Source organism: Bombus pascuorum, chromosome 5, assembly GCF_905332965.1.
Source record: "Bombus pascuorum chromosome 5, iyBomPasc1.1, whole genome shotgun sequence".
Taxonomy (NCBI): domain Eukaryota; kingdom Metazoa; phylum Arthropoda; class Insecta; order Hymenoptera; family Apidae; genus Bombus; species Bombus pascuorum.
In genome coordinates, this window is record NC_083492.1 from 17,648,100 (window position 1) to 17,668,272 (window position 20,173).

Below are 20,173 nucleotides of genomic sequence, written 5' to 3' on the forward strand. Positions count from 1 at the left end.
GTCTAATTCCCCTGAATACGTGTTTTTCCTTGACACAGTTGAGAAGTCAGCCGACGTGTCGCGGCTCGAACGAAAAAACGAACGAAACCGAAAGAAACGGAGGAACATGGATCGACGTTATAATTATCCAGTAACGAGGCAGAGTTTCGTTGGCCTCTGAACGGATCAAAGTTGTTACTCCACCGAAATTGGATCTCTTTTCAGCTTTTCCCGCGTTCGCGTGGGAAGAGGATTTACAGGCAACGAGGAATCATTAAAGCTGCTTTGGGAACATTTCGATTTCTCGTTTTCGTGCTTTCAAAGACCAGTTACCAAAACTGTGAACTTTCGGATTCGAATAAAAACAACCGTCTCCTACTGTAATCGTGGACACGAGATAATTCTCGTGTTTCCAACGCCACGAAATATTTAATATACGCTCGTGAAGTATCGTAATTTGTTTCGCAGCTGACGCAAATAAAATGTCCCTAACTTAATAAATCTGTAACTGCCGGTGTCATTGTGGTTTTAATATACGGCCCGGAATATCTGTGACCTAGTGGAAGGAAAAACCAAGAGAAGAACTTTGTGGCAGAGTGCGCTAGGTAACAAAGCATTGGTTTACCGTGGCGGATGCAACATCGTGTCGGTAATTGCTAAGCAGAAGGGAAGTGCCAAAGGGTAGTTTCTTTATCGAAGCCCAAGTCGCAGCTTATCGTGCAAGCTCGATCCCCAAATCGACAGCCTTCTGTCTCTTATTCGCGGTCGATAAAATCAACCATATTTTTTTCATACTATCCTTTCTTACTTTCTTTTTCTTTTCATCTTACACGGCTAGTTCGACGCTGATTCGCTAATCTTTCTCCTCGTAATTTCATTTTGTCTCGCATCGTAAAAATGTATCGTTAAAACTTATCGACCCTCCGATCACACGACTGCACTGCGACCGTGTAGAGGGTAATCTTCGTTTATCGAGATGTTAAGCTCGCGAGAGGAAAAATGCTTAACGACAAACAACGAAGGAGAAACGAGGGAGGCGTTACGCATTTGTTTAAAAACAATTCGCTCGCATCGATCGACGAACAGGAAGTTGCGATTACAGTCGTAAACCGAGAAATATTTCGGTTTCTGACTGCGGCGAGAAAAAGATCGCGACGGGTGGTTGAGTGGTACCAGAGAAACCTTTAGGCTGACTTTCCATTACCCAGGTCCGATCAGCCTGTACTCTGATTGACTTTCAGTGTCGCTGACGCTTTTCGCGGTCTTTCTATGCCGCTCTCTCCGACTTTTCCCAAAACCACGTTTCGTCCGACTTATCGTTCCGTTCCCCGAAATCTCTCGCGAACCGCGAGTTTTTCGAATTTCGTTCATCGAGTTCTCCAGCTCCTTCTATTTCCAAAGGATACTTCAACGTCACGAGGCATAATTTGTGTACGACGTTATTCATTTTCTTGCTTATCGCGGATTTCATTTATGGCAGCTGTATATAACATATTTCGAACGGTCGTTCGGATAAAAACGAATAAAGAGTTTGATCCATCGGCGTCAAGAAGCGTTCCGTGGTTTTTAGTTTTATAAGAGCCATCGGCAGGATCGTAAGTGAGCCACCGGTGCATGTGGTCAGCTCGTTAAACGCCGTTTAACTTACTCAACAATAATTCCTGAGCCCTACTCGTAAACGCGAAATCGTCGATCCTAATATCCCGCTAACCTTTCGCCAAGAACCTTTGCCTGGCCAAAGATTCAATTTCGTATCCGCAATTACGAAAATCCCGAACGAATAAAAGTATCGACCAATTGGTTGATCGATGTACGGTGGCTCGCGAATGTATTCGAACGCGGTCTTAGAAAAGTTTTACGCCTGTATTTTACGAGCACCGTGATTATTTCGATCTGAAAATGTGTACACACGTTACAAGATATTTATTGGAAGCATAAATTTCGCAAAGATCAGCCAATCACTGATCACGCGTTCGATGCCGTGCATCGTTTCCGCGGAGAAAAATTCGATTAACGTTTTTTTGCGTAAACGACGAATAACTGTAATAGTAGTGGTAGCACAGTAGAGAATCGTAAATGCTCGTTATCGGAAAAAAAGCCGAAGAAAAAATTTTAACGAGCATATTACAAAACGTATCGATCATAAACCGCGAATCGTAGTACGTTCTATTATTTCAGGGCGAACTTTCAACTGAACTTCGATTCTGTGATAAACGAATCGAAACTCGCATCACCGTCATTAACTAATTAATGGGACCAAAGCTAATTGCCAGATGACCCACACGATATTTGTTGTGGCAACGTACGATCGGCTTTCGCTAAATAAACTGGAAACGTTAATCGCTATCCTTCAGCGATAACGCTCAGTCTCGCGGAAAAATCGTTGTGATTTACAAAATTTATCGAGATTCGCGATATCTCAATCGTATAATTAGCTCTGTTCATCAGAATATTGACGTATTCGGTCAATCCCCAGCATCCTTAAAACCAAAACACTCCTTAGGGCGTATACTATAAACTATAATTATTTATTCTTAGCTTACGTTTAAACTGCTATTTTATTTTTATCTCTTGTTTTCTATTTACATATACTATACGTATATCGTATATCTATTTATATATTTTCCTTACATTGTACATATCTCTTTGTTTATCCTACAAATAAATAAACAAATAGATGAATGGATAAATAGATAAATATATTTGGTTAAAGCGATACCGTTTTGCCTTTCTTTTTTCGTGCGCGTCTTTTTCTTCCCATGCAGTTTCCCACTGTTCGAAATCATTAGCTCTGGAATTAATCTTTTCCTTATTTCACGCTTAATTAACGTAAGTCAGCCTTCCATTGAGTTGGCAACTAAGTGATTGCGGATTTTGTCATTAAGTGATATCGACAAAATCCGCAATCGCTTAGTTGCCAACTCAATATATCGTTCCGATAGCAGATATTGCAGTTTCATAAATGTACGATATAATTGGTGTTATCGATCAATACGGGTATTTTAACCACAAGATTATTATTTTGAGCCTTTTACTAATCCTTCTTTGTTTTCGTTATGACCGGAACTATTTTCGTCCATTACGTTCGACGCGTTTATCCTTTCTTACGCAACAGAGTTCGGTGAATCAACGGAAAAAAGGACATTCCCCGTCGCATCGAGTCGCGTCGTCTGCCTGAATTTGATCGTTAGACAAAGCCGATTGCACGGAGAATCGAAAAAGCGCTAGGAAGTTCGCACTGGATCGTTTGCAAAATCAAGACGACTCTTCCGTCGACGATTGCTTTGTTCTAACTTCGCAAAACTGCCGCGATCATTGGTAATGAATATCTTTTTTTTTTTTAAATCGTTTATTTTGCCAAGATTTGTTTTTTTATACATTTTTTAAATTCACAATAAACAATGAATTTAAGTAAAGTGTGTTAGGCAAAAGTACCGATACGCGACGGTACGACGTAACCATGCTATATTATATATCGTGGTTTTACGGTTTTTGTGTTTATTTTTGTTTTTTGGATTTAAGCCGCAGGGGAGCGGAGCTTTTGTGTATTCTTGTTTGTGTTGTATTTTTGTCCTGAAACTTGGCCGCAAAACAGGACTCTTCGGTGGTTTACTTTTGTGCGCTGTGGGATTTTTTTTTTGGGGGGGGGGGATGAGAGGGAAGGGTGGTAATGAATATCATACTTGTTGAAGTGATCGTCACTTCTAAGAAAACTCTACATCTGGTCATCGGTTTTCTCAAGCGCTAAGGTCATCGATAGCGCATATACAAAAGAATGCGTCGATGACAGACCATAAGCGGTACACGTGCGACGTTGGCTTCAGAGTTCTTTTAGTCTCAGGGTAACATTGCTAGCGTGAGGATCTGGACATTTTGTACTTTAATATTCACAATATATATACTTACAATACCTTACAATTTACCCACGCGTTTCTTTAATTCCACATACACCGAAGAACCTTAACAATATTGATAATGATAATGAAAGCACTTTTCGTCTATCGGTTAGCCTGTTGAATCGAGTTGAAGCAAAGAGAAAAAATCTTTAGAAAGTAACCGACAAAACGTATGTAGGAAATTAATAAAGGCGCGAAAGGAGAAGGAGCGAGGCAAAAAACGCGAAAGAAACTGTGCAGGATGAAGAAAAATTCGGCAGGAGAATAAAATCCATCGAGGAAATTGAAGTAACTTCACGTCCGTCACGTACTTCACCGCAACGTTATTAGTCGTTAATTGTGGCCGGCACGTGACACCGAAAGTCGCTTGATTAAACGAGTCCAATTCTTCCTCACGAACCACCTGTCGCATTTGCGATTCTACTCCAGCGTCCACTCGTTTCTCGCCTTTCGTTGTAACGCTCGTGCAGTCAGCTCGCGTTGGACATCGTCGAAGACAAATGCGAGGTTCAAGTAATCACGCGTAAAGCTGCGTTTAAACGAAGCGAGCGAACGCTCGTTCTTTCTCCTCTTTCTCAAAATTTTAGTTAAACATTTAGTTAGCATTCTTTCGTCGTATGGCGACTATTCGGTGAACCCTTTGCTCGCGTTCGTCGTGAGGAAGCTCTTTCGGTGTAAATGAGTTTACGAACAAGTTGCTCGATGTCCTTTACGTTAAAGGAACACGAACGAACGTTTTTGATGGCTGGGTCCAAACTTGCCATAACTTCGCGTTAAGCGCTAGGCTAAAGCTAAAACAGAGTGTATAACGGAGGAAAGACCTCGGAGGTTTCCGAGAAGCAGCCCGATTAATCCAGAATAAAAGGACGAAGAGACGCGAATGTTATTAGGAAGGGAACGAGCGAAAAGCCAAAGGCGGAGATTAAGATCCCATTTGCAGCGAGAAATTTTCGGAGTTTCCAACCAGAGTTACAATTCCCTGATCGATTCTTGACTTTGTAGTCACGATCTATTCCCTAACGAGACTGGCCACAAGTCGTATAGCACCGCGGCGAATTTGCCAACTGCATCTTTCCAACAAGTTCTCAAGTTTTGAAACGCGACTGAATTTATAAGAGAGTTCGCGTTTCTCAACTTTTAGCGAGTTGCGCGTTGGCGCGTACACGTGAAATCAACTCGACTAAACTCGTTACGTACAATTTTCAATCCCTACGAGTATGCTCGACTTGTACGTCGACTGTACGCCACCTTTTTACCCAGTTTCCGATTCGCCGATGATTCTCAACCTGTATGCTCGGCCGATTATATAGTTTGCCATTGCGTTTTTTCATTATGATAAGGAAGATCGAGAGGAGGGTTGGGGCGACATATTTATCACGACAAGTACCGCAATAGCGAGGCTCGCTAAATCAGATACATCTATCGGAGTGAATTTACTAACGTTGCTCCGATCCGCTGAAAGACGATCGTTTTCCATGTTTCTCCGACATTCGCGCTCGCAAGATCGAACCTCGTGCGGGAGAAAATGTGCGTCAGAATGGCAGGATAACGCGCGCGGTTTCCCGAATTGGACGGACATTTCCAGCGCCTGCGTAACATCGAGCACGCGTACGAAGTATATAGGAGAGCGGTTGCCGCTCGAGGCGTCACATTGCGTCCTCGAGTACATCCTTCGTCTTTCTGCAACAACCCACGTACAGGACATCGTCGATAACCATCGTTTGATATCCTTTGCCAGTTTAGAAATTCGAGGTGTCGCACGCTGCTTCTCAACTTGCAAACGAATCGAGTCGCAAAGCCGCCGCGCTCGTCCTTTTTTTTGCCTCGAAACGTTAACGATAAATAGATAAGGCTGATCGAAGAAAAGTTTCGAATCACCGTAATTCCGATCGCATCTCGGTCAAGATCTGCAGTGAGATCGTTCCATCGCGGGAAAGCTTCCTTCGATCCAAGCAAAGAAACGATCGATTCGCAAAAGGTGTACTCGCGGATGCTGTAGTTTTATTCGAGAACCGCGAGACCATTCGGCAAACGAAGAAGCAAAATACAAATATAAATGGGCAACGGAGTGATTCCATTGATGTTAGTGGCGATGGTGCCCATAATCGGTGGTACTATCGGCCAGCGTGCTCTCAGCAAGAGGAACGCGCCAACGAATCTCGATTATCCCGACTATTCCACCAAGTACGACGAGTATCCGGTGAGTAACTCGAAACATTCACGAAGCTTGTTTGCTTGTTCCTTTGTTGCGTCATAGTTCATCGTAACGAAAAGCACTACGTGGCTACGTGAACTCGTAGATTGACCGATGGTCACGTCAAAAGAAAAGTTACATCGAAATGAGAGTGGACGTACAAGATCGTAGTCGAAGGGACTTTTCTTAATATTTTAGCCACAAGTATCGTCCTGTCTAGATCGCTCGTGGATTCTTGACGTCGTTTTAATTCGCGTAACGTGTAGTAGCGTAGCTTTGTAAACGATGTTCGATGCGACGATCGAATTCTATAATCATTCCAGTCTTTGTCCCGTTTGATTCGAGCGAATCTTACCGGCAACATCTCGGCTACCGCAAATTAGAGAAATTTGTTTGCGGCGGTCGTAAATTTTCATTCTCTTCCAGTCGATTTCGCAAGGGAAGTAAACGGAGAGCGATTTTAAATCACAATCAACAAGTAGAGTCGCATGCTCTTCCGCTAGATTCTCCCTTTTCCCTGTCTCTCTTTATCTCTGTGTTTGCGTTTTACGAATTTTCATTTTACCGTAAACGTCTTCGAGAAAGCTATAACGTGGTCGTCTTCGAAGAACATCGATTCATCGTGTTTCCTACAAAATCGCATTTAGCTGAAAATGTCTAGAGAAAGAATGAAACTTTGACAACAAACATAAAACTTGCTTGTATATCGTTCGATTTGTTTTGTAACAGTGTTTCGAAAAACGAAATAGCTTGGAAAAGTTCGTGATCGGAAATACAAAGGATAGATGGTCAAAAAGGATCGATATAGTCGCCTTTGCTTTCGATTCCAAACGAAAAGTATATAGGTTCCATCTAAGTAATCGTGCGATAGAATATCCAATTCTTTGTCGTTCGCTTCCCACAGTTTTCATCTCTCCCGACACGAGAGAAATTTCATTCTTCTCGAATTTCTTTATTACTTGGTAGATTCATTTTCGCAGCTTTCTTTGTTTTGCGGTAAACGAGGGTTTTGCGTAAGCTGAGAATATTACTGTCACCGGTGTCGAGCGTTTTCTTATTTTTATTTGCTCCGTGGCGCTGAACGCGGAAGCTTGTTGTCGTTGAATCAATTCAATGATATTTCACTTTTCGCCGACCAATCGTACGCGTCTTTCAAACGTACTAGCGTACCTTTTACTGATATTCATCGGCCAAGTCAATGCATGATTGCATTTCAAGCTTTCGCGTCGAATAAAACGCAACAGTTGGACATTCTTCGGATTAATCTTAAATCTACGTCAACGTCGAAGCGACGATGTTTTTATCGATTTACACGCAGAACAATAAAATAGGAAAGTTTCGAACGTACGACGCACCGTGCAATCCTCTTTGACTAGTACGTTCGAGCGTCGTTTCCCGAAGATCTTTAACCGCTACGTTTAACCAACTTGAAAATTCACCTTTGAATACGATTTTTCTCTTTTCAAAAAGAAAAAAAAAGAAAAACATTGCGAAAGGACGACAGTAGAAACCATCGGCATTTTTAAAGTTAACAAAGTACGAATAACAAAGTTCGTACAAAGATCAACTCGGTTCTGTCTCGAAAGTTGATAAACTTCAAATTACAATTAAACGTTTAATGGATACAATACACGAATTTAAAGATCGTCCGACGCGATCGATGGATTTCGAGTTAGAAAATTTTGGGATGAAGTGGTTTTTAAATTACGTTCTTAAAATAAGATTCCATAAGTTTCAAGTAAGGTGCTTCTTGTCTTCGACGTTACATCGCCTTTCGAAGAAATATCTGCACCCTGCATGTACTAAAACGATCGACAGGATATAGAATCGTATTTTGCCGTTAATTCAATTTCAACCAAAATGTGCTATGGAGCCTTATTCAAAGTTTCCATACAATTACCGACGAAATTAAAACGAAATGGAAGCGACGCGACGTCGGGTCGCGCGGAATTCAATTACAATACTTACTATTAATCGGTCGGATTTTCTATCGATTAATTAATCGTTCGATTAATCCCTCTTGCGTGGCAATTTTCGTCCTGCTATTCTTGCAAATTGTTCTCGTTCTTCGAATCGTCGTCAATTAATAATCCTCCGCTAGACAGCTCGTTCGAGTAAAATCGAAACTGTCTCCCGATTCAATTCGAAATGAACAACTTCGACTTGTCGTTTGCTCGTTTAGTCGCAATCCATGCGCGTTAATTCAGACGTCTGCCTCGAAGCTGAACCACTTAATTAATGAATTATTTCCAACTGCATTAATCATATTTACGTACCACCGACGAAATAAGGCAACGCTAGTTTGCCCCGTTGGCTTTACGCTAATTAGTCACCCTGTACGTACGCTGCTTTCTATTAATTATTGGTTAATCCCGCAAACGATCAGCTTTTCGACCCGAGGTGGACACATTTTTCATGACGTACGATAATTATCTTGTACGACCTTTTTCGCCAATTATATATACATATATATATGTGTATATCATTGCCATTATATATATAATGACAATGACGTGTCGGATGTTCCTCTCATCTTTCGTTTCGCTCGATATTTACCATTTACTCGAACTCGTTTTCACGTCATTAATGTTATTCGTCTATGCTGTTTAAGCCGTATGCTTGCACGTTCGATTGAAAGCTACGGTTTAGATATCTGCTGATATGGTTAAGAGATGACGTCAGAGGAATTATTGTCATTTATATTATATTTATATACATCGAGTCGCATCAATGTCTTTTCGCAACATTTTATTCGCCCAACATTGTACAGATTGTCACTGTTTGTCTCCTTTCCTATCTCTTCCGACAAAGGTCACCCACCTATTTTTCTTCGTTAAGGAGTTAACAAGATTACGACCCTATGATATATGATGCAGGCCAAAATTCACACTGTTTCGTTCAGATGAAATCAATACTTAGAAGCAACTGAACGCCAGGACAAATTTTCCTCGGATCGGTCGATTAAATTTCTCAAATGCGGATCGAGGAAACATAGGTTTGCCATTTAATACGAATCCTATTGTTCTCACCAGACGTAGACGCGAGAGAAAGAAATTTTGGATTTCGCTCTAATCTTTCATATAGCGTGTCAAGGTTAAGACACTGGTTGATATTTCCAGCGTTAAAGTCTCTGAAGGGATGTCGCATTGAGTCGTGTCATCTGAATAAGTTTCAATCGGCAACTTCGACACGTTTAAATTCCGGCGTTTCAATTTCTTCGTTTCTATCTTGATGCGAAGGATACGCCTTGAACGTTATTGCTATCGTTTGTCGATAAAATACGAGAAAATAACGAGACAAAGTACAAAGCAGAGGAGACAAATTTCGCGGTCAAGCAATTCGTTTGGATTACGTGATGCCTAAAGAAGCGCGTCTCGCTGTTGTGCTCGGAGCTCATCTTCCCGCCATTGGCAACTTCGCGGCAATAACTTTTATGTGCCGGCTAATAAAAACGTGTCATCAACGTGACTTTAATCATCGTTAAATCGATTCAACGCCGCGTCGTCGAATTATTTGCGGCAGGAGACGATCGTTCTCTCAGTGTCAAGATTAGACGAAGCTTTCTATCTTTCCATGCGTTTCTCCACTGTCAGCCGTCGCTCCAGTAACGTCTCAAAATGTTCTTTCTCTCAGACGGCTACAAGAAGATAGATTTTTGCAAAAGATGATACATATTATAGGGAACATTTTGAGGTCTCGTTAACGCTGTAACCAAACACATTGTTCATCACATTTGAGGCGAATCTGAAAATGTATATAAACGTCACGAGATATTTATTGGAAGGGACGGAATATATTCATAAACCACGATATTTGGTCGGACCATCTTCCATACTAGTTGTACGTTTAACATCATTGTTCATACTGTAGATATCTTAATTTTAGGTATATTTTTTTATTAATTCGTTACAGCGCTAACGAAATTTCAAAAAGTTTCTGATAATGCGCATAATCGTCTAAATCTTCTGCGACAAGTGTTTGAATATTTTTGTGAGCTACCGTATCTGTTACTTTACACCTGGATTCGGGAATTATCGTGATACGTGAGTTTTTGTCTCAACGTCGTCCTTCGACAAGATGACAAGACAATGTCGATAGGCGTAACAACAGTAGAACACCGAGAATAAGATTTTATTAAAAGCGTACTGTTGGGTTGACGATTAAGCGATTGCGAATTTTGTCAATACCATCTAATGACCCAATACTTTTGTTTGCTTCGTTAGCCCGAATTTCGAAACGCAAAAACGTTCCTTCGATGTATATGCTAGCGCACTTCGCGTATACCTTCGCGAACGATACGCTTCGATTCCACGCAACGGAGCAAATATCTCGAACTATAAATTTTCCCCGATATACGCCCACGCATTCTTTCTTCTTCATTTTCAGCATCTCGCGGCTGCTTTTTAACGCGTATTTATGCGGCGAAGCATCTGCTTGGGCGGTCGCGATCTCCTTAAGCGCTCGCAAAACAACGATTTACAGTGATTGTTTGTTCCGGCGTAAGAAAAATGTTGAAAGTTTCTTCGAAACCGCGCACGTTAACGCGAATGAAATTGCACTCGACGCAAGTCTCGAGCGACGTGACGCGTCGTACAGGTGCATACGTATAGCGTCCCGTGGCGTGCGTCGGTCGATGCTAAAATTTCAAATAGACTGAGTTATCACGCAAGTATGACGACGTGACGATATTGAAAGCAACACATGGTCCGATTCGCGCGAAAATTATGTCGGAAGAGATCGACAGACTTTTCGAATTTGTCGACGAACGAATTCGCTTTGGTTGCAAGCGTCGCATCGATATCGGTAAAAGCATCGACGTTAATCCATTATACGATCCGTTTTTCGAAAGGAAAGCAGCAGCGCGTGTACAATTCAAAATAATTCAACGTTTCGAGAGTCAGGCTGATCGTAAATTGCCGCTCGTCACACTCGTTGCAACGGCGTTTTCAACGAGACGAGTCAACTTTTAAAACGAAAGTGGATTCAACGTTACTTTTACGAAGGCTTTAAGAAAGCTATTTCGATCGAGTGCACGTACAATGTAACTACGCTTTCGTTTTCTAACAGTATAGTCGAGCGAAGTAACAGACTCGGCAATGATCGTCAAATGGTCGTTTTTTCATCTTCTCAAGGAAACTCTGTAGCAACGTTTGGAAAATTTCGAAGAAAGAAAATAGAGATTTACGCGTGGGCTGTACATCATTAAAACTTCATTCCCACGGTTATTTTTTCCTGGCACGATAACCGAAACTATTTTTCCCGTTCCTTGACCCATTCAATTTTCCTTACCGTGAAAATTCCCCTCGATTTTCCGGCAATCTAGCGACCCAACATCTAATCAACTAGTTTATCGCGATACTTACCATTAGGCTTCGCTCGGTTTCATCCGCTGAACAAGAAAAAATAAACTTGAACGATATGCTTAATTAAACGAAGATACGTCGGCCACGTTATTTCTAGATTTAAACTGCCGACCGTTGAACGCACAAAAATATACGAAACTCTATAAGTACAAGATTTTCCGTAAGAAAGGATTATTCTCATATATATATATATATAAAAACGCTCTTTTTTTCTTCTCCTTTTGTTTCTTTTTTTCTTTTTCCTACAGTGGCCGCCAACGCATCGCAATCGAACGACTACGTGTTCCATTAGCCATTTCCATATCTATTTAAAACGAACAACAAATTCATTTGGATCGCACGTACGTACGTGTATGCACGCATTTACGCAGAACAGCGCCAACTCTCTCCAACTCGAAATAAATCGATTAATTTGTCCGTCTTTGTCCGCGTGGCGACCATCCGGCTGTGTTGCCCTCCGTGCAATGTTCGTCGGTTACTAAAATTAGCGATAAAGAAATTGGCTGGAAATAGTGTTTAACACGCGAATATTGTTGGACGATACGCGAGCCGGTAAAACGATTACGATACTTGGCCTGTCGGCATTGAAACAACTAAATAGATGACTTTGGCGGCCGCTATGCCGTCAACAATTATACTCATTTTGGCCCGACGAATGCCCACGTAATGATAGCTTGCGTTTTGCAATTGCCTCGGTCACTGCGATTTCCGTTCGTAGGTTGACGAGCTTTATCGCACGAAAATAGTTCTTTTGTCCGACGAAAGTAAAAAGAAAAGAAACGGAACTACGGTCCGCCGGAAGAGTATTAACTCCGGAGACCTTAAACGCCATAAAAAATTGGTCACTGAAAGTCAATGGGCGAAAGGAGCACGACGAAACGAATCTCTAACGATCAATGGTCGGCGTGGAATAAAATTAGAAAATTTTCGGTAAACGATCCGTTAGAACGTTGGAACATCCGGTTCCCGTTGGCTCTGTTCGCTGTGTTTGTCGATCGTATCGCATCGCATCGGCGCCCATTCGGAATTTAATTATCGATAAGCGACAAACCATCGATGTCCATGCATTTGTGATTAAATTAGCGATAAGGGCCGACAATGATACAATAATCGGACGATGCGTTATCGCGCTTGATCGCGCTAAGAACAAAGCTCGCGATATTTGATAGACGGAGCTTTCAAGTCACGTTAGAAGCATCGATTTTAATTAAATTTTTCAGCGACGATCGAGCGATCGCGCGAGTAACAAGCAACTCTCTATTATATTCTAAAAACGCATCGAGGATCAGCTCAGCCTTTTGTAGCCAATGGTTATTAACTATCCTCTTTGTTGTTCAACTTATAATCCTAACACGTGTGTCATTTGCGCGCACATTCTACAGAGTGTCCTTTTCTTCGATCGCTATAAAAAACAGATCAAACTCTATCGGTTTTTTGTCCCGTTTTATGGAGATGTTCCTTACATAATCCTGAAGATAGAATCCACTTTGCTCTTTGTATCGTGACTAAGCTCTTTTCTTTTGGCACGTGACACAGTTCGCTCATCATGTTAAAATAAAAAAGACCGACGGAGATGGAGAAAATGTTGGCCGTTTATCTGTTTTTCAAAGATGCGATATGCTCGTGCGCCACATGTTGCGATACGTTACACGCGCGCGAAACAACATTTGTCTTCGCGTTAACGCGTACTTTTCGAAATTCTCGACTAATTTTCGTGCCGTTCGAAAGTGTATCCACGAATGGATGACGCGTGCATGATACGTCACTAAGTACGATAAGTTATACATAATGTATTACACAATCCGATCAAAGAACGAGCGATAGAACGCATACTAGCAAATGAATTCATTGGTGCGTATTCGAGATAAAATAACTTTTTATTTTGACAATTTATTCCTTCCTTAATCTATTGTGGAAAGAGAGAGATATTTTTTAAAGTTCAAAGAATTTCAATATATTTACTAAGAGAAACTCGAATGAAACGTAATCGATTCGCTTCCACCTTGCACAATGAAATTTGTGTTACGGCTGGGACATCGACGCGTTCCAATTAAAAAGAATTATTTAAGAGACGAGAAAATTTCAGCGGTGAGCAGTGGTTTCGGCATCGACGAGAGAGGTTTAATTTTGTCCAAGTTCCGTCGGGATCATCTTTCATTACTCGATAAATCAAAGTTCGATAAATTTATTTCAAGTAAATTCCTCCATATTCGATAGACTTTTACCAATAAAATGACACCGTCGCTCAACTACGTACTGGCTCCGAGGGCATTCGAAGGTTATTGAAAATCGTTCACAGAATCGAAAGTCGCGCGATCGAAGTCGTTCGACGCCTTTTTTTTACGCTCTGCATTACAGCCTCCAGTAAATTTCTCCAGTAAATACGTATCGGTTAGTGTTTTCTTTTCAGACTTTGCAAACCTTCGTTGCCGCTAAAAAATACATGGCTAATTGCTGTTTTTAATACAACGTACTTTAGCTGGAGAAACACAGACTCAAGGCAATTTTATACTTCGATAGACATGACACGTAGGATAATAAAATTTACTTTTAAAAGTTAATACGCAATAAAAGAATCGTTAGATCGCGTATTTGCCTAAATATAAATATGTTTTTTAGAAGATTCCCAGTTATTCGCACATTCAAAATCAATTACGTTACCGATAGTTGCATCAATCGCGTTTGCAAATGTGGAAATTTTCTTGGCCATCGATTAGTCTTTTTTCGCCAATCGCTTCCTGCGTTTAAGAACAGTGTCAAAAGTGCTAAAAATGTTGAAAAATGTTAAAACGTTACGTAATTCATTGATATTACTTTCGCGCCATTTATCACCTGCTTTTGTTACTAATCGCAATTATCCATTCGTTTTATGTTATCGTATCTGTGTGTTGTATCGAAGGGTGCCAGCCGTTCGTAAATAAATAAATAAATAAATAATAATAAGAATTAAAATAGATAATTAATATTTTATATCCGAGCATTAATTTGCCATTAATCAACAGTTTATATAAAATGTTCACTTGCGACAGTACGTTGGACAAAGCAGTGCTTGCTTGAGAGCAAATCTACGAAAAGGTTCCGAGTAAGCCCATCGATAAGTTCTTATCGGATTTGCTAATGTCAGCGTGTTCGAAAGAAGGAAAAGATATTTGCTTCGTGTATTTCTTCTTCGATTGTTTCTAATACCAGTGGAACGGCCGTAGGATAAAGACGCCTTTGCTCGATGCTTCTTTTTCAATTACGTGCAAGTTTCTGTACGCTATTGTCGATTAGTGGCAGAGAATTTTAATTACTTTTGACTTTTTCCTAGCTGTTCGCGTGTTACTGTCATCGGCGACACTTTCGTTCTTCGCTTTTGCTCTGCGTCGCTTCGAGCTAACCTTCTGCGAACAAAACTTGAACTGACCTTTTCTTACAGTTCATTCCCGAATGCCACTTTCTTTCTATTTGGCAAGAGCATAATAAAAGATTGCGAGTAAATTGTTTTCTTTTCAACGAATATAGTTGACAGTTCGTTTGCATCGAAAGAGAAATAGGTAAGAGAGCTTCCTTGGGACGAGTAAGGAAGAATTCGCAGGAAGAAAAATCGCTTGGCATATCTGCGAATCAGTGGTTTCTATGTTTCCTCGAGTGTTACAGATCAATCATCCGTTTGTGCGACTATTCGTCGAATTCCAGTTGTCATGATTTTTATGATACGTCGCGAGTAAATAAAAGCCGATTGAGAATCCTGTGGGAAATCGCTCGGGTCGTATAATAGCAAGAAAGAAGCGCGTTTATTTACCTCGGCGTGTGTACGTTACAGGCGCTTGGGCTTACTTTTCCGAGGGAAATCAAAATTCTACTGGTTACCGGTTTCCATCGTCGCAAGAAATTGAACATATCCTGACCCAGCTAGTTCCGTTATCTTTTATTTTATTTTATATTATTGTGAATTAAATCCATTAGATCCGTTTAATCGCATCGCGGTCAATTTTATCTCTATATTATGGATATACGATTACTTTACGATACACCCGATGACTAGGAAGAAATTTGTACGTTCGTTGCTCCCTCCGATACGCTTCGGTAAGATGTAACTTGCCTTGGTCGAAGAGGAACCCAAATGATATAATAGTCGAGCAAATTGGCTAACTAATTTGAAACGTGTAATGAAGGCGATAATTAGATCCGCATCGAGTTGCCAAGTTTCGGAAAGCTTCGAGCAACGACGAGATAATCGAGTGGAATCCTTTCGCTCGTTAAATCCTTCAAATACGTATATTCCGTGTCCTCGAAAACCGGAGACCTTATTTTCGATTAATTTTCTCGATATGAAACAATTAATGCTACCAAACTGTAAGATATATTGTATAATCTGGCGATCGTCTTAAGATTTATATTTTACGTCAAAGAAACATTGATTTCTGCCAATTGCCGAGTTGAAGAAAGATTAATCTCTAACAAAACTATGTGTAACGTGTTATAAATCCGCCTTTCTTATTATTAGTTCGTCAAAGTAATCGAAAAGTTGTCAAGTTTACAGATTACAAATGGAAAATACAAAGAGATGGGCTATCGATACTGTTCGTTTCCGTTGGAAAAGATAATTTGTCGCGAAGAAACAGATATTCATCGACTGATGTCGCAAGAAAGTTGTTCGAACGAAAACTACGTGGGTTTTCCTCCGTTTATCCAAAGTAAACTCCTACCTTTCTGCTATTTCTCGGAAACTTTACGACCGATAAAAATACTAACAAGTCGAATTCGTGCGAAACGGAATTATTAATATGGCAGAATAGGTATCGGCAACGGTTAAAATTAGCGAAAGACGGAAGAGAATTTCCTAGATCCTATTTTCACCCTGGTCGGGCTTCATCCCAGAAACGTGAAGCGAGAAATATGAAAGAAAATCAACAGGAAATTCACGTCAGGTGGCGTGATTCAGCGTTAAAACTCCACGGCAATTATCCTCCGGTCTAATTAATTTTAATTGGCGTAAACATTAAATATCAGGAGTAAGGGACGCGAAAGATCGATGAAAACGAGCAGGATAACAACAGAACCACCTTGTGTCTATGTATTACAGTGAACGCCGCTTGATACCATTCAATTAATTATCTCGTAAATCCTACGCACGTGTAATTACCATACTAGCGAGTACCGCAAGTCGTGGTAAGCGTTATTATCACACCGATCGAATCAAACTTTCTTTTTCAGGTGGTAGTGCCAAAGAGGGCGGCTCTTTTGTTCGATCAATTGATGGTCGCGTTGCAAAAAGTTGTGGACAACCAGAACAGAGGAGAACTCGGAGGCAGACCACCGTCACTGGGGTCTCACTTGCCGATGGGAAATTCGCAAGACATTCCTGCAACGGACGACCAAACGGTGAAGGTCTCATTACAATTTGCCTTACATACTTCCTTCTTTGCGTATACTCTCTAACAAATTCGTTCAGAAAGCTACGCCCTTTATGCAAAAGTGAATTTTTCCAAATCAATTTTCATTTGTTATACAGATGGACCTTCAACGGCGCGGACAGGCAAAAGGACGGGTTTACTGGCGTTGTTACTTCAACGCTGTAACATGCTTCAAGAGAAAGTGATAATGAACCAACGTAACCAGTCTACACCGATTCGACCACGAGATTCCTCGCATGCTTTTCCCGATCAAAAGAGAAACAAATAAAACACAAACTCAGGACAAACTATACCCTAAGTCGAAAAATGATTCTGTCTTTTATTCTGAATCGGACTTACCACTTGTCAGCCTGCGAATTATCGAATCTATTTGTCTACCTCTTCGATGCTGTTCCTTTCTCTTATCCGTTATTAATCACAGTGAAAGCAACAGTTGTATTAAACAGTGTGTCAGCTTATATATATCGTTCTGGTTTATAAAACATTCGACATACAAATATCGATTAAACGTATCTACTTGAAGTGCATCAAACTGGATGAACCGTATTCACTCGATCGCTTCAAAATTTAAGCAATCCCTTATTCATGCATGACATATGCCTTAACATTACCCATCGTATCCTGATTCCCCCAATAATTCGCCTAGAAGGTAAGTCTATTTCAATAGGAGGAATAATCAATCAGATTACAAGCCGTATACCAGAGGCGATACTTTTGTTCGTATCATTTATTAAAAAAGAAACGTTACAAGAACGAGATATGCAAGTATCGTCAATTATCACGTGCTTTCATAGCTGTGGATAATCTTTCCAAACATAAAACTAATTCACAATGTTTGGTATATGGAAACATGTCTACAGCAATAGCTTTTATCGGCACCATAGGTTCACCGGTGTATTGCTTTGAGACTGGCCTAGCTAGATCCACTAAATTTTTTGCAGCTGCTCGAGGATCACAAGATATATATATTAGCCTCGATAATTTCTTCGCCTTGCGCATAGTCAATAACGCTCTTTGATCTGGAATAAACATGTTTATACTTGTACATATTTTCGTCAAAGTTAACAAAAATTACGTTAACGATGTCTTACGGAGTCCGGCTCGCGGTGGGTCCACGACAGCGATAATATCGGGCTTAGTGGTTCTCCGAATTACAGGGGACAAAACATCTTCGGCTTTACCAACGAAAAATTCACAGTTTGATACTTCGTTCGCGACAACGTTTTCCTTCGCGTCTTTGATAGCATCCTCTATCATTTCTATTCCAAACACCTCGCCACAATACTAAAATCGTTTGTGTCTATTTCTTGTTCATATGATGTTTTATTTGATTATCGATTATTTTTGATACCTTTGAAAATGCAAGGCCTATCGTTCCGGTACCACAACAGATATCGAGAAGCGCGGTATCCATGGTCGGTTTTGCCAAATCAATCGCTGCTTTGTACAATACTTCAGCGCCTAACGTGTTCACTTGAAAGAACGCTTGAGGAGATATACGAAATTTCATACCCAACAACATTTCCTCTATGTATTTCGTTCCGCTAATGTGATGAAAATTGTTTTCACTTTTTCCGTCGACGCTTCTAATTAGAAATAAAAAGCAACTTAATTGGGCGAACGGAACTTAGTTAGCTATCGAACACTCTGCCAATTATCATACTTTAGTTTCATTATTTGAAGATATAACGATGTTACTCGTGCTTGTACGCCATTTCCGCTTTCAAAGAAAGTTTTGAGTTGCAATTGTAATTCCTCTAATTTTTCTGAGCTTAAATCTTGTGGATGCATTCCCACTATTACCATCAAATCGTTGCAAAGAGTGCTTCTAACAGTAACTTGTCTCCAATACCCACTATGATCAACTGGATCGAAAGGCTTTAATTCGGTGTTTTTTATGAACTCTTCGAGCACCTAAAATACTCTCGATACAAAAAACAAATCTTGGAACTCAAATTAGAATAAACCCAAGCAACTTACCTTAACTAAAACTTTCATTGTGTTAGGAATGTGACAAAGATTATCAATAGGTCCCACTGCCGTGGAACCAGCCGCGTAGCTAGATAATCTGAATCCTATTACAACTTCATTTTCTTTTTCGCTTTTACCTGAATTAAATGGATATTATACGTGATATATTTATCATAATCTATCGGAAAGATAAATAAATTTCATATATGGTATTACCAACTGTAAATTCACATTTATTCCTATACTCTGTGATTGTATCTGTACTCAAAATGGGAAGCAATTCACAAGGCAATCCATGATATTTAGTTTTTTGATAATTTAACCAGTCTAAAAGATCACCCTTACTTTCTTTCAACATTTGTTTACAAATAGTTGATAGAATCAAACTCATTTCTTTTTGTTTCAGTTCCAACTAAAAGCACATTATTCTCAAGTTTCTATTATATACATTTTATCTCGTATTCTCTTACTTGACTTGGATAAGGCATTTCCCAAAGGGGAATCGTAGTTAATTTAACTTTATCTTCTACGGATATATTTTGATCATCTTTGTCTAATTTTAAACGCTTCTTTGTAGTTTCTTCTTCTAGTCTCCTTTTTACAAATGGATCTGGTGCAGGTTTTGCAATCTATTTTTAATAGATAAAAATACTTTATGTACATATGCATATAACGATACTAAGTATCAAGATTTGATAAAAACTTCATGATATAATTTGCATTCAATTTAATAAGAACTACGATATATAAGAAATGTTTTGCATATCGATTAAGAGGAAGATATGTAAAATAATATAATACTAAATTAAAATACCTGAGCACTAAGCTTACAATTTTTCCATAAAATTCCATTTAATATTTCTATAGCCTTTCGACGATTTTCCTCGTTTCTAAAAGATACGTAAAGCCATCCACTGCTTCGTTTTGGTGGCTTTATTTTACATGACTGCAACTCTAGCTTCTCGTTTAAAAGCTTTTTAAATTCACCAATTCCATAATATTTTGGTAACCCGTGTACCTCGATTTTATACTTCTCGGACGTAAAATCAGCTCTTTCGAGGTATGCATAAGGATTCTTTTCCATTTCAGTAGGTTCGTTTGAAGTCATATTTTTCAAAACTTTTGTTCAATTGTATTTTACGTGATTGATTTAACGAACATATCAATTTTTACTAATAAACGTAAACATTTAATCTCGCCATTTATTTTCTTCTAGCCTTGATACTCGTGTACCCCATCTGTTATATCAGGTTATGTTCGCGCTTAACCTCAGATCAATATAAATTACTATGTCCATTGGCCTTGATTTGGATAAGAAAACATTCTAGATTGATATCGTAAAAGAATAAATGAATGAATATAAAACATTTA

The 20,173-nt window shown here is 39.8% G+C and overlaps 2 protein-coding genes across 3 annotated transcripts; one reads left to right on the top strand and one right to left on the bottom strand.

The window, feature by feature from the left end:
- The first annotated feature begins 5,492 nt into the window (after window positions 1-5,492).
- On the top strand, window positions 5,493-17,363 carry LOC132906771 (uncharacterized). Of its 2 annotated transcripts, none has more exons than XM_060959280.1 (3): window positions 5,493-6,075; window positions 16,632-16,799; window positions 16,930-17,363. In XM_060959280.1, the coding sequence occupies exons 1-3, from the start codon at window positions 5,932-5,934 to the stop codon at window positions 17,014-17,016; spliced, it is 399 nt and encodes a 132-aa protein (XP_060815263.1). In that variant the 5' UTR covers window positions 5,493-5,931; the 3' UTR covers window positions 17,017-17,363. The 2 variants fall into 2 exon arrangements, with proteins under 2 accessions (XP_060815263.1, XP_060815262.1); XM_060959279.1 differs by having other exon boundaries at window positions 5,494-6,075; window positions 16,632-16,805.
- A 163-nt stretch (window positions 17,364-17,526) lies between these two features.
- LOC132906763 (tRNA (uracil-5-)-methyltransferase homolog A) lies at window positions 17,527-20,075 on the bottom strand. Its single transcript, XM_060959264.1, has 8 exons — window positions 19,617-20,075; window positions 19,273-19,431; window positions 19,019-19,214; window positions 18,812-18,939; window positions 18,495-18,745; window positions 18,183-18,417; window positions 17,923-18,115; window positions 17,527-17,850 (listed from the first exon to the last, which is right to left on the bottom strand). The coding sequence occupies exons 1-8, from the start codon at window positions 19,908-19,910 to the stop codon at window positions 17,603-17,605; spliced, it is 1,704 nt and encodes a 567-aa protein (XP_060815247.1). The 5' UTR covers window positions 19,911-20,075; the 3' UTR covers window positions 17,527-17,602.
- Between the last annotated feature and the right edge of the window lie 98 nt (window positions 20,076-20,173).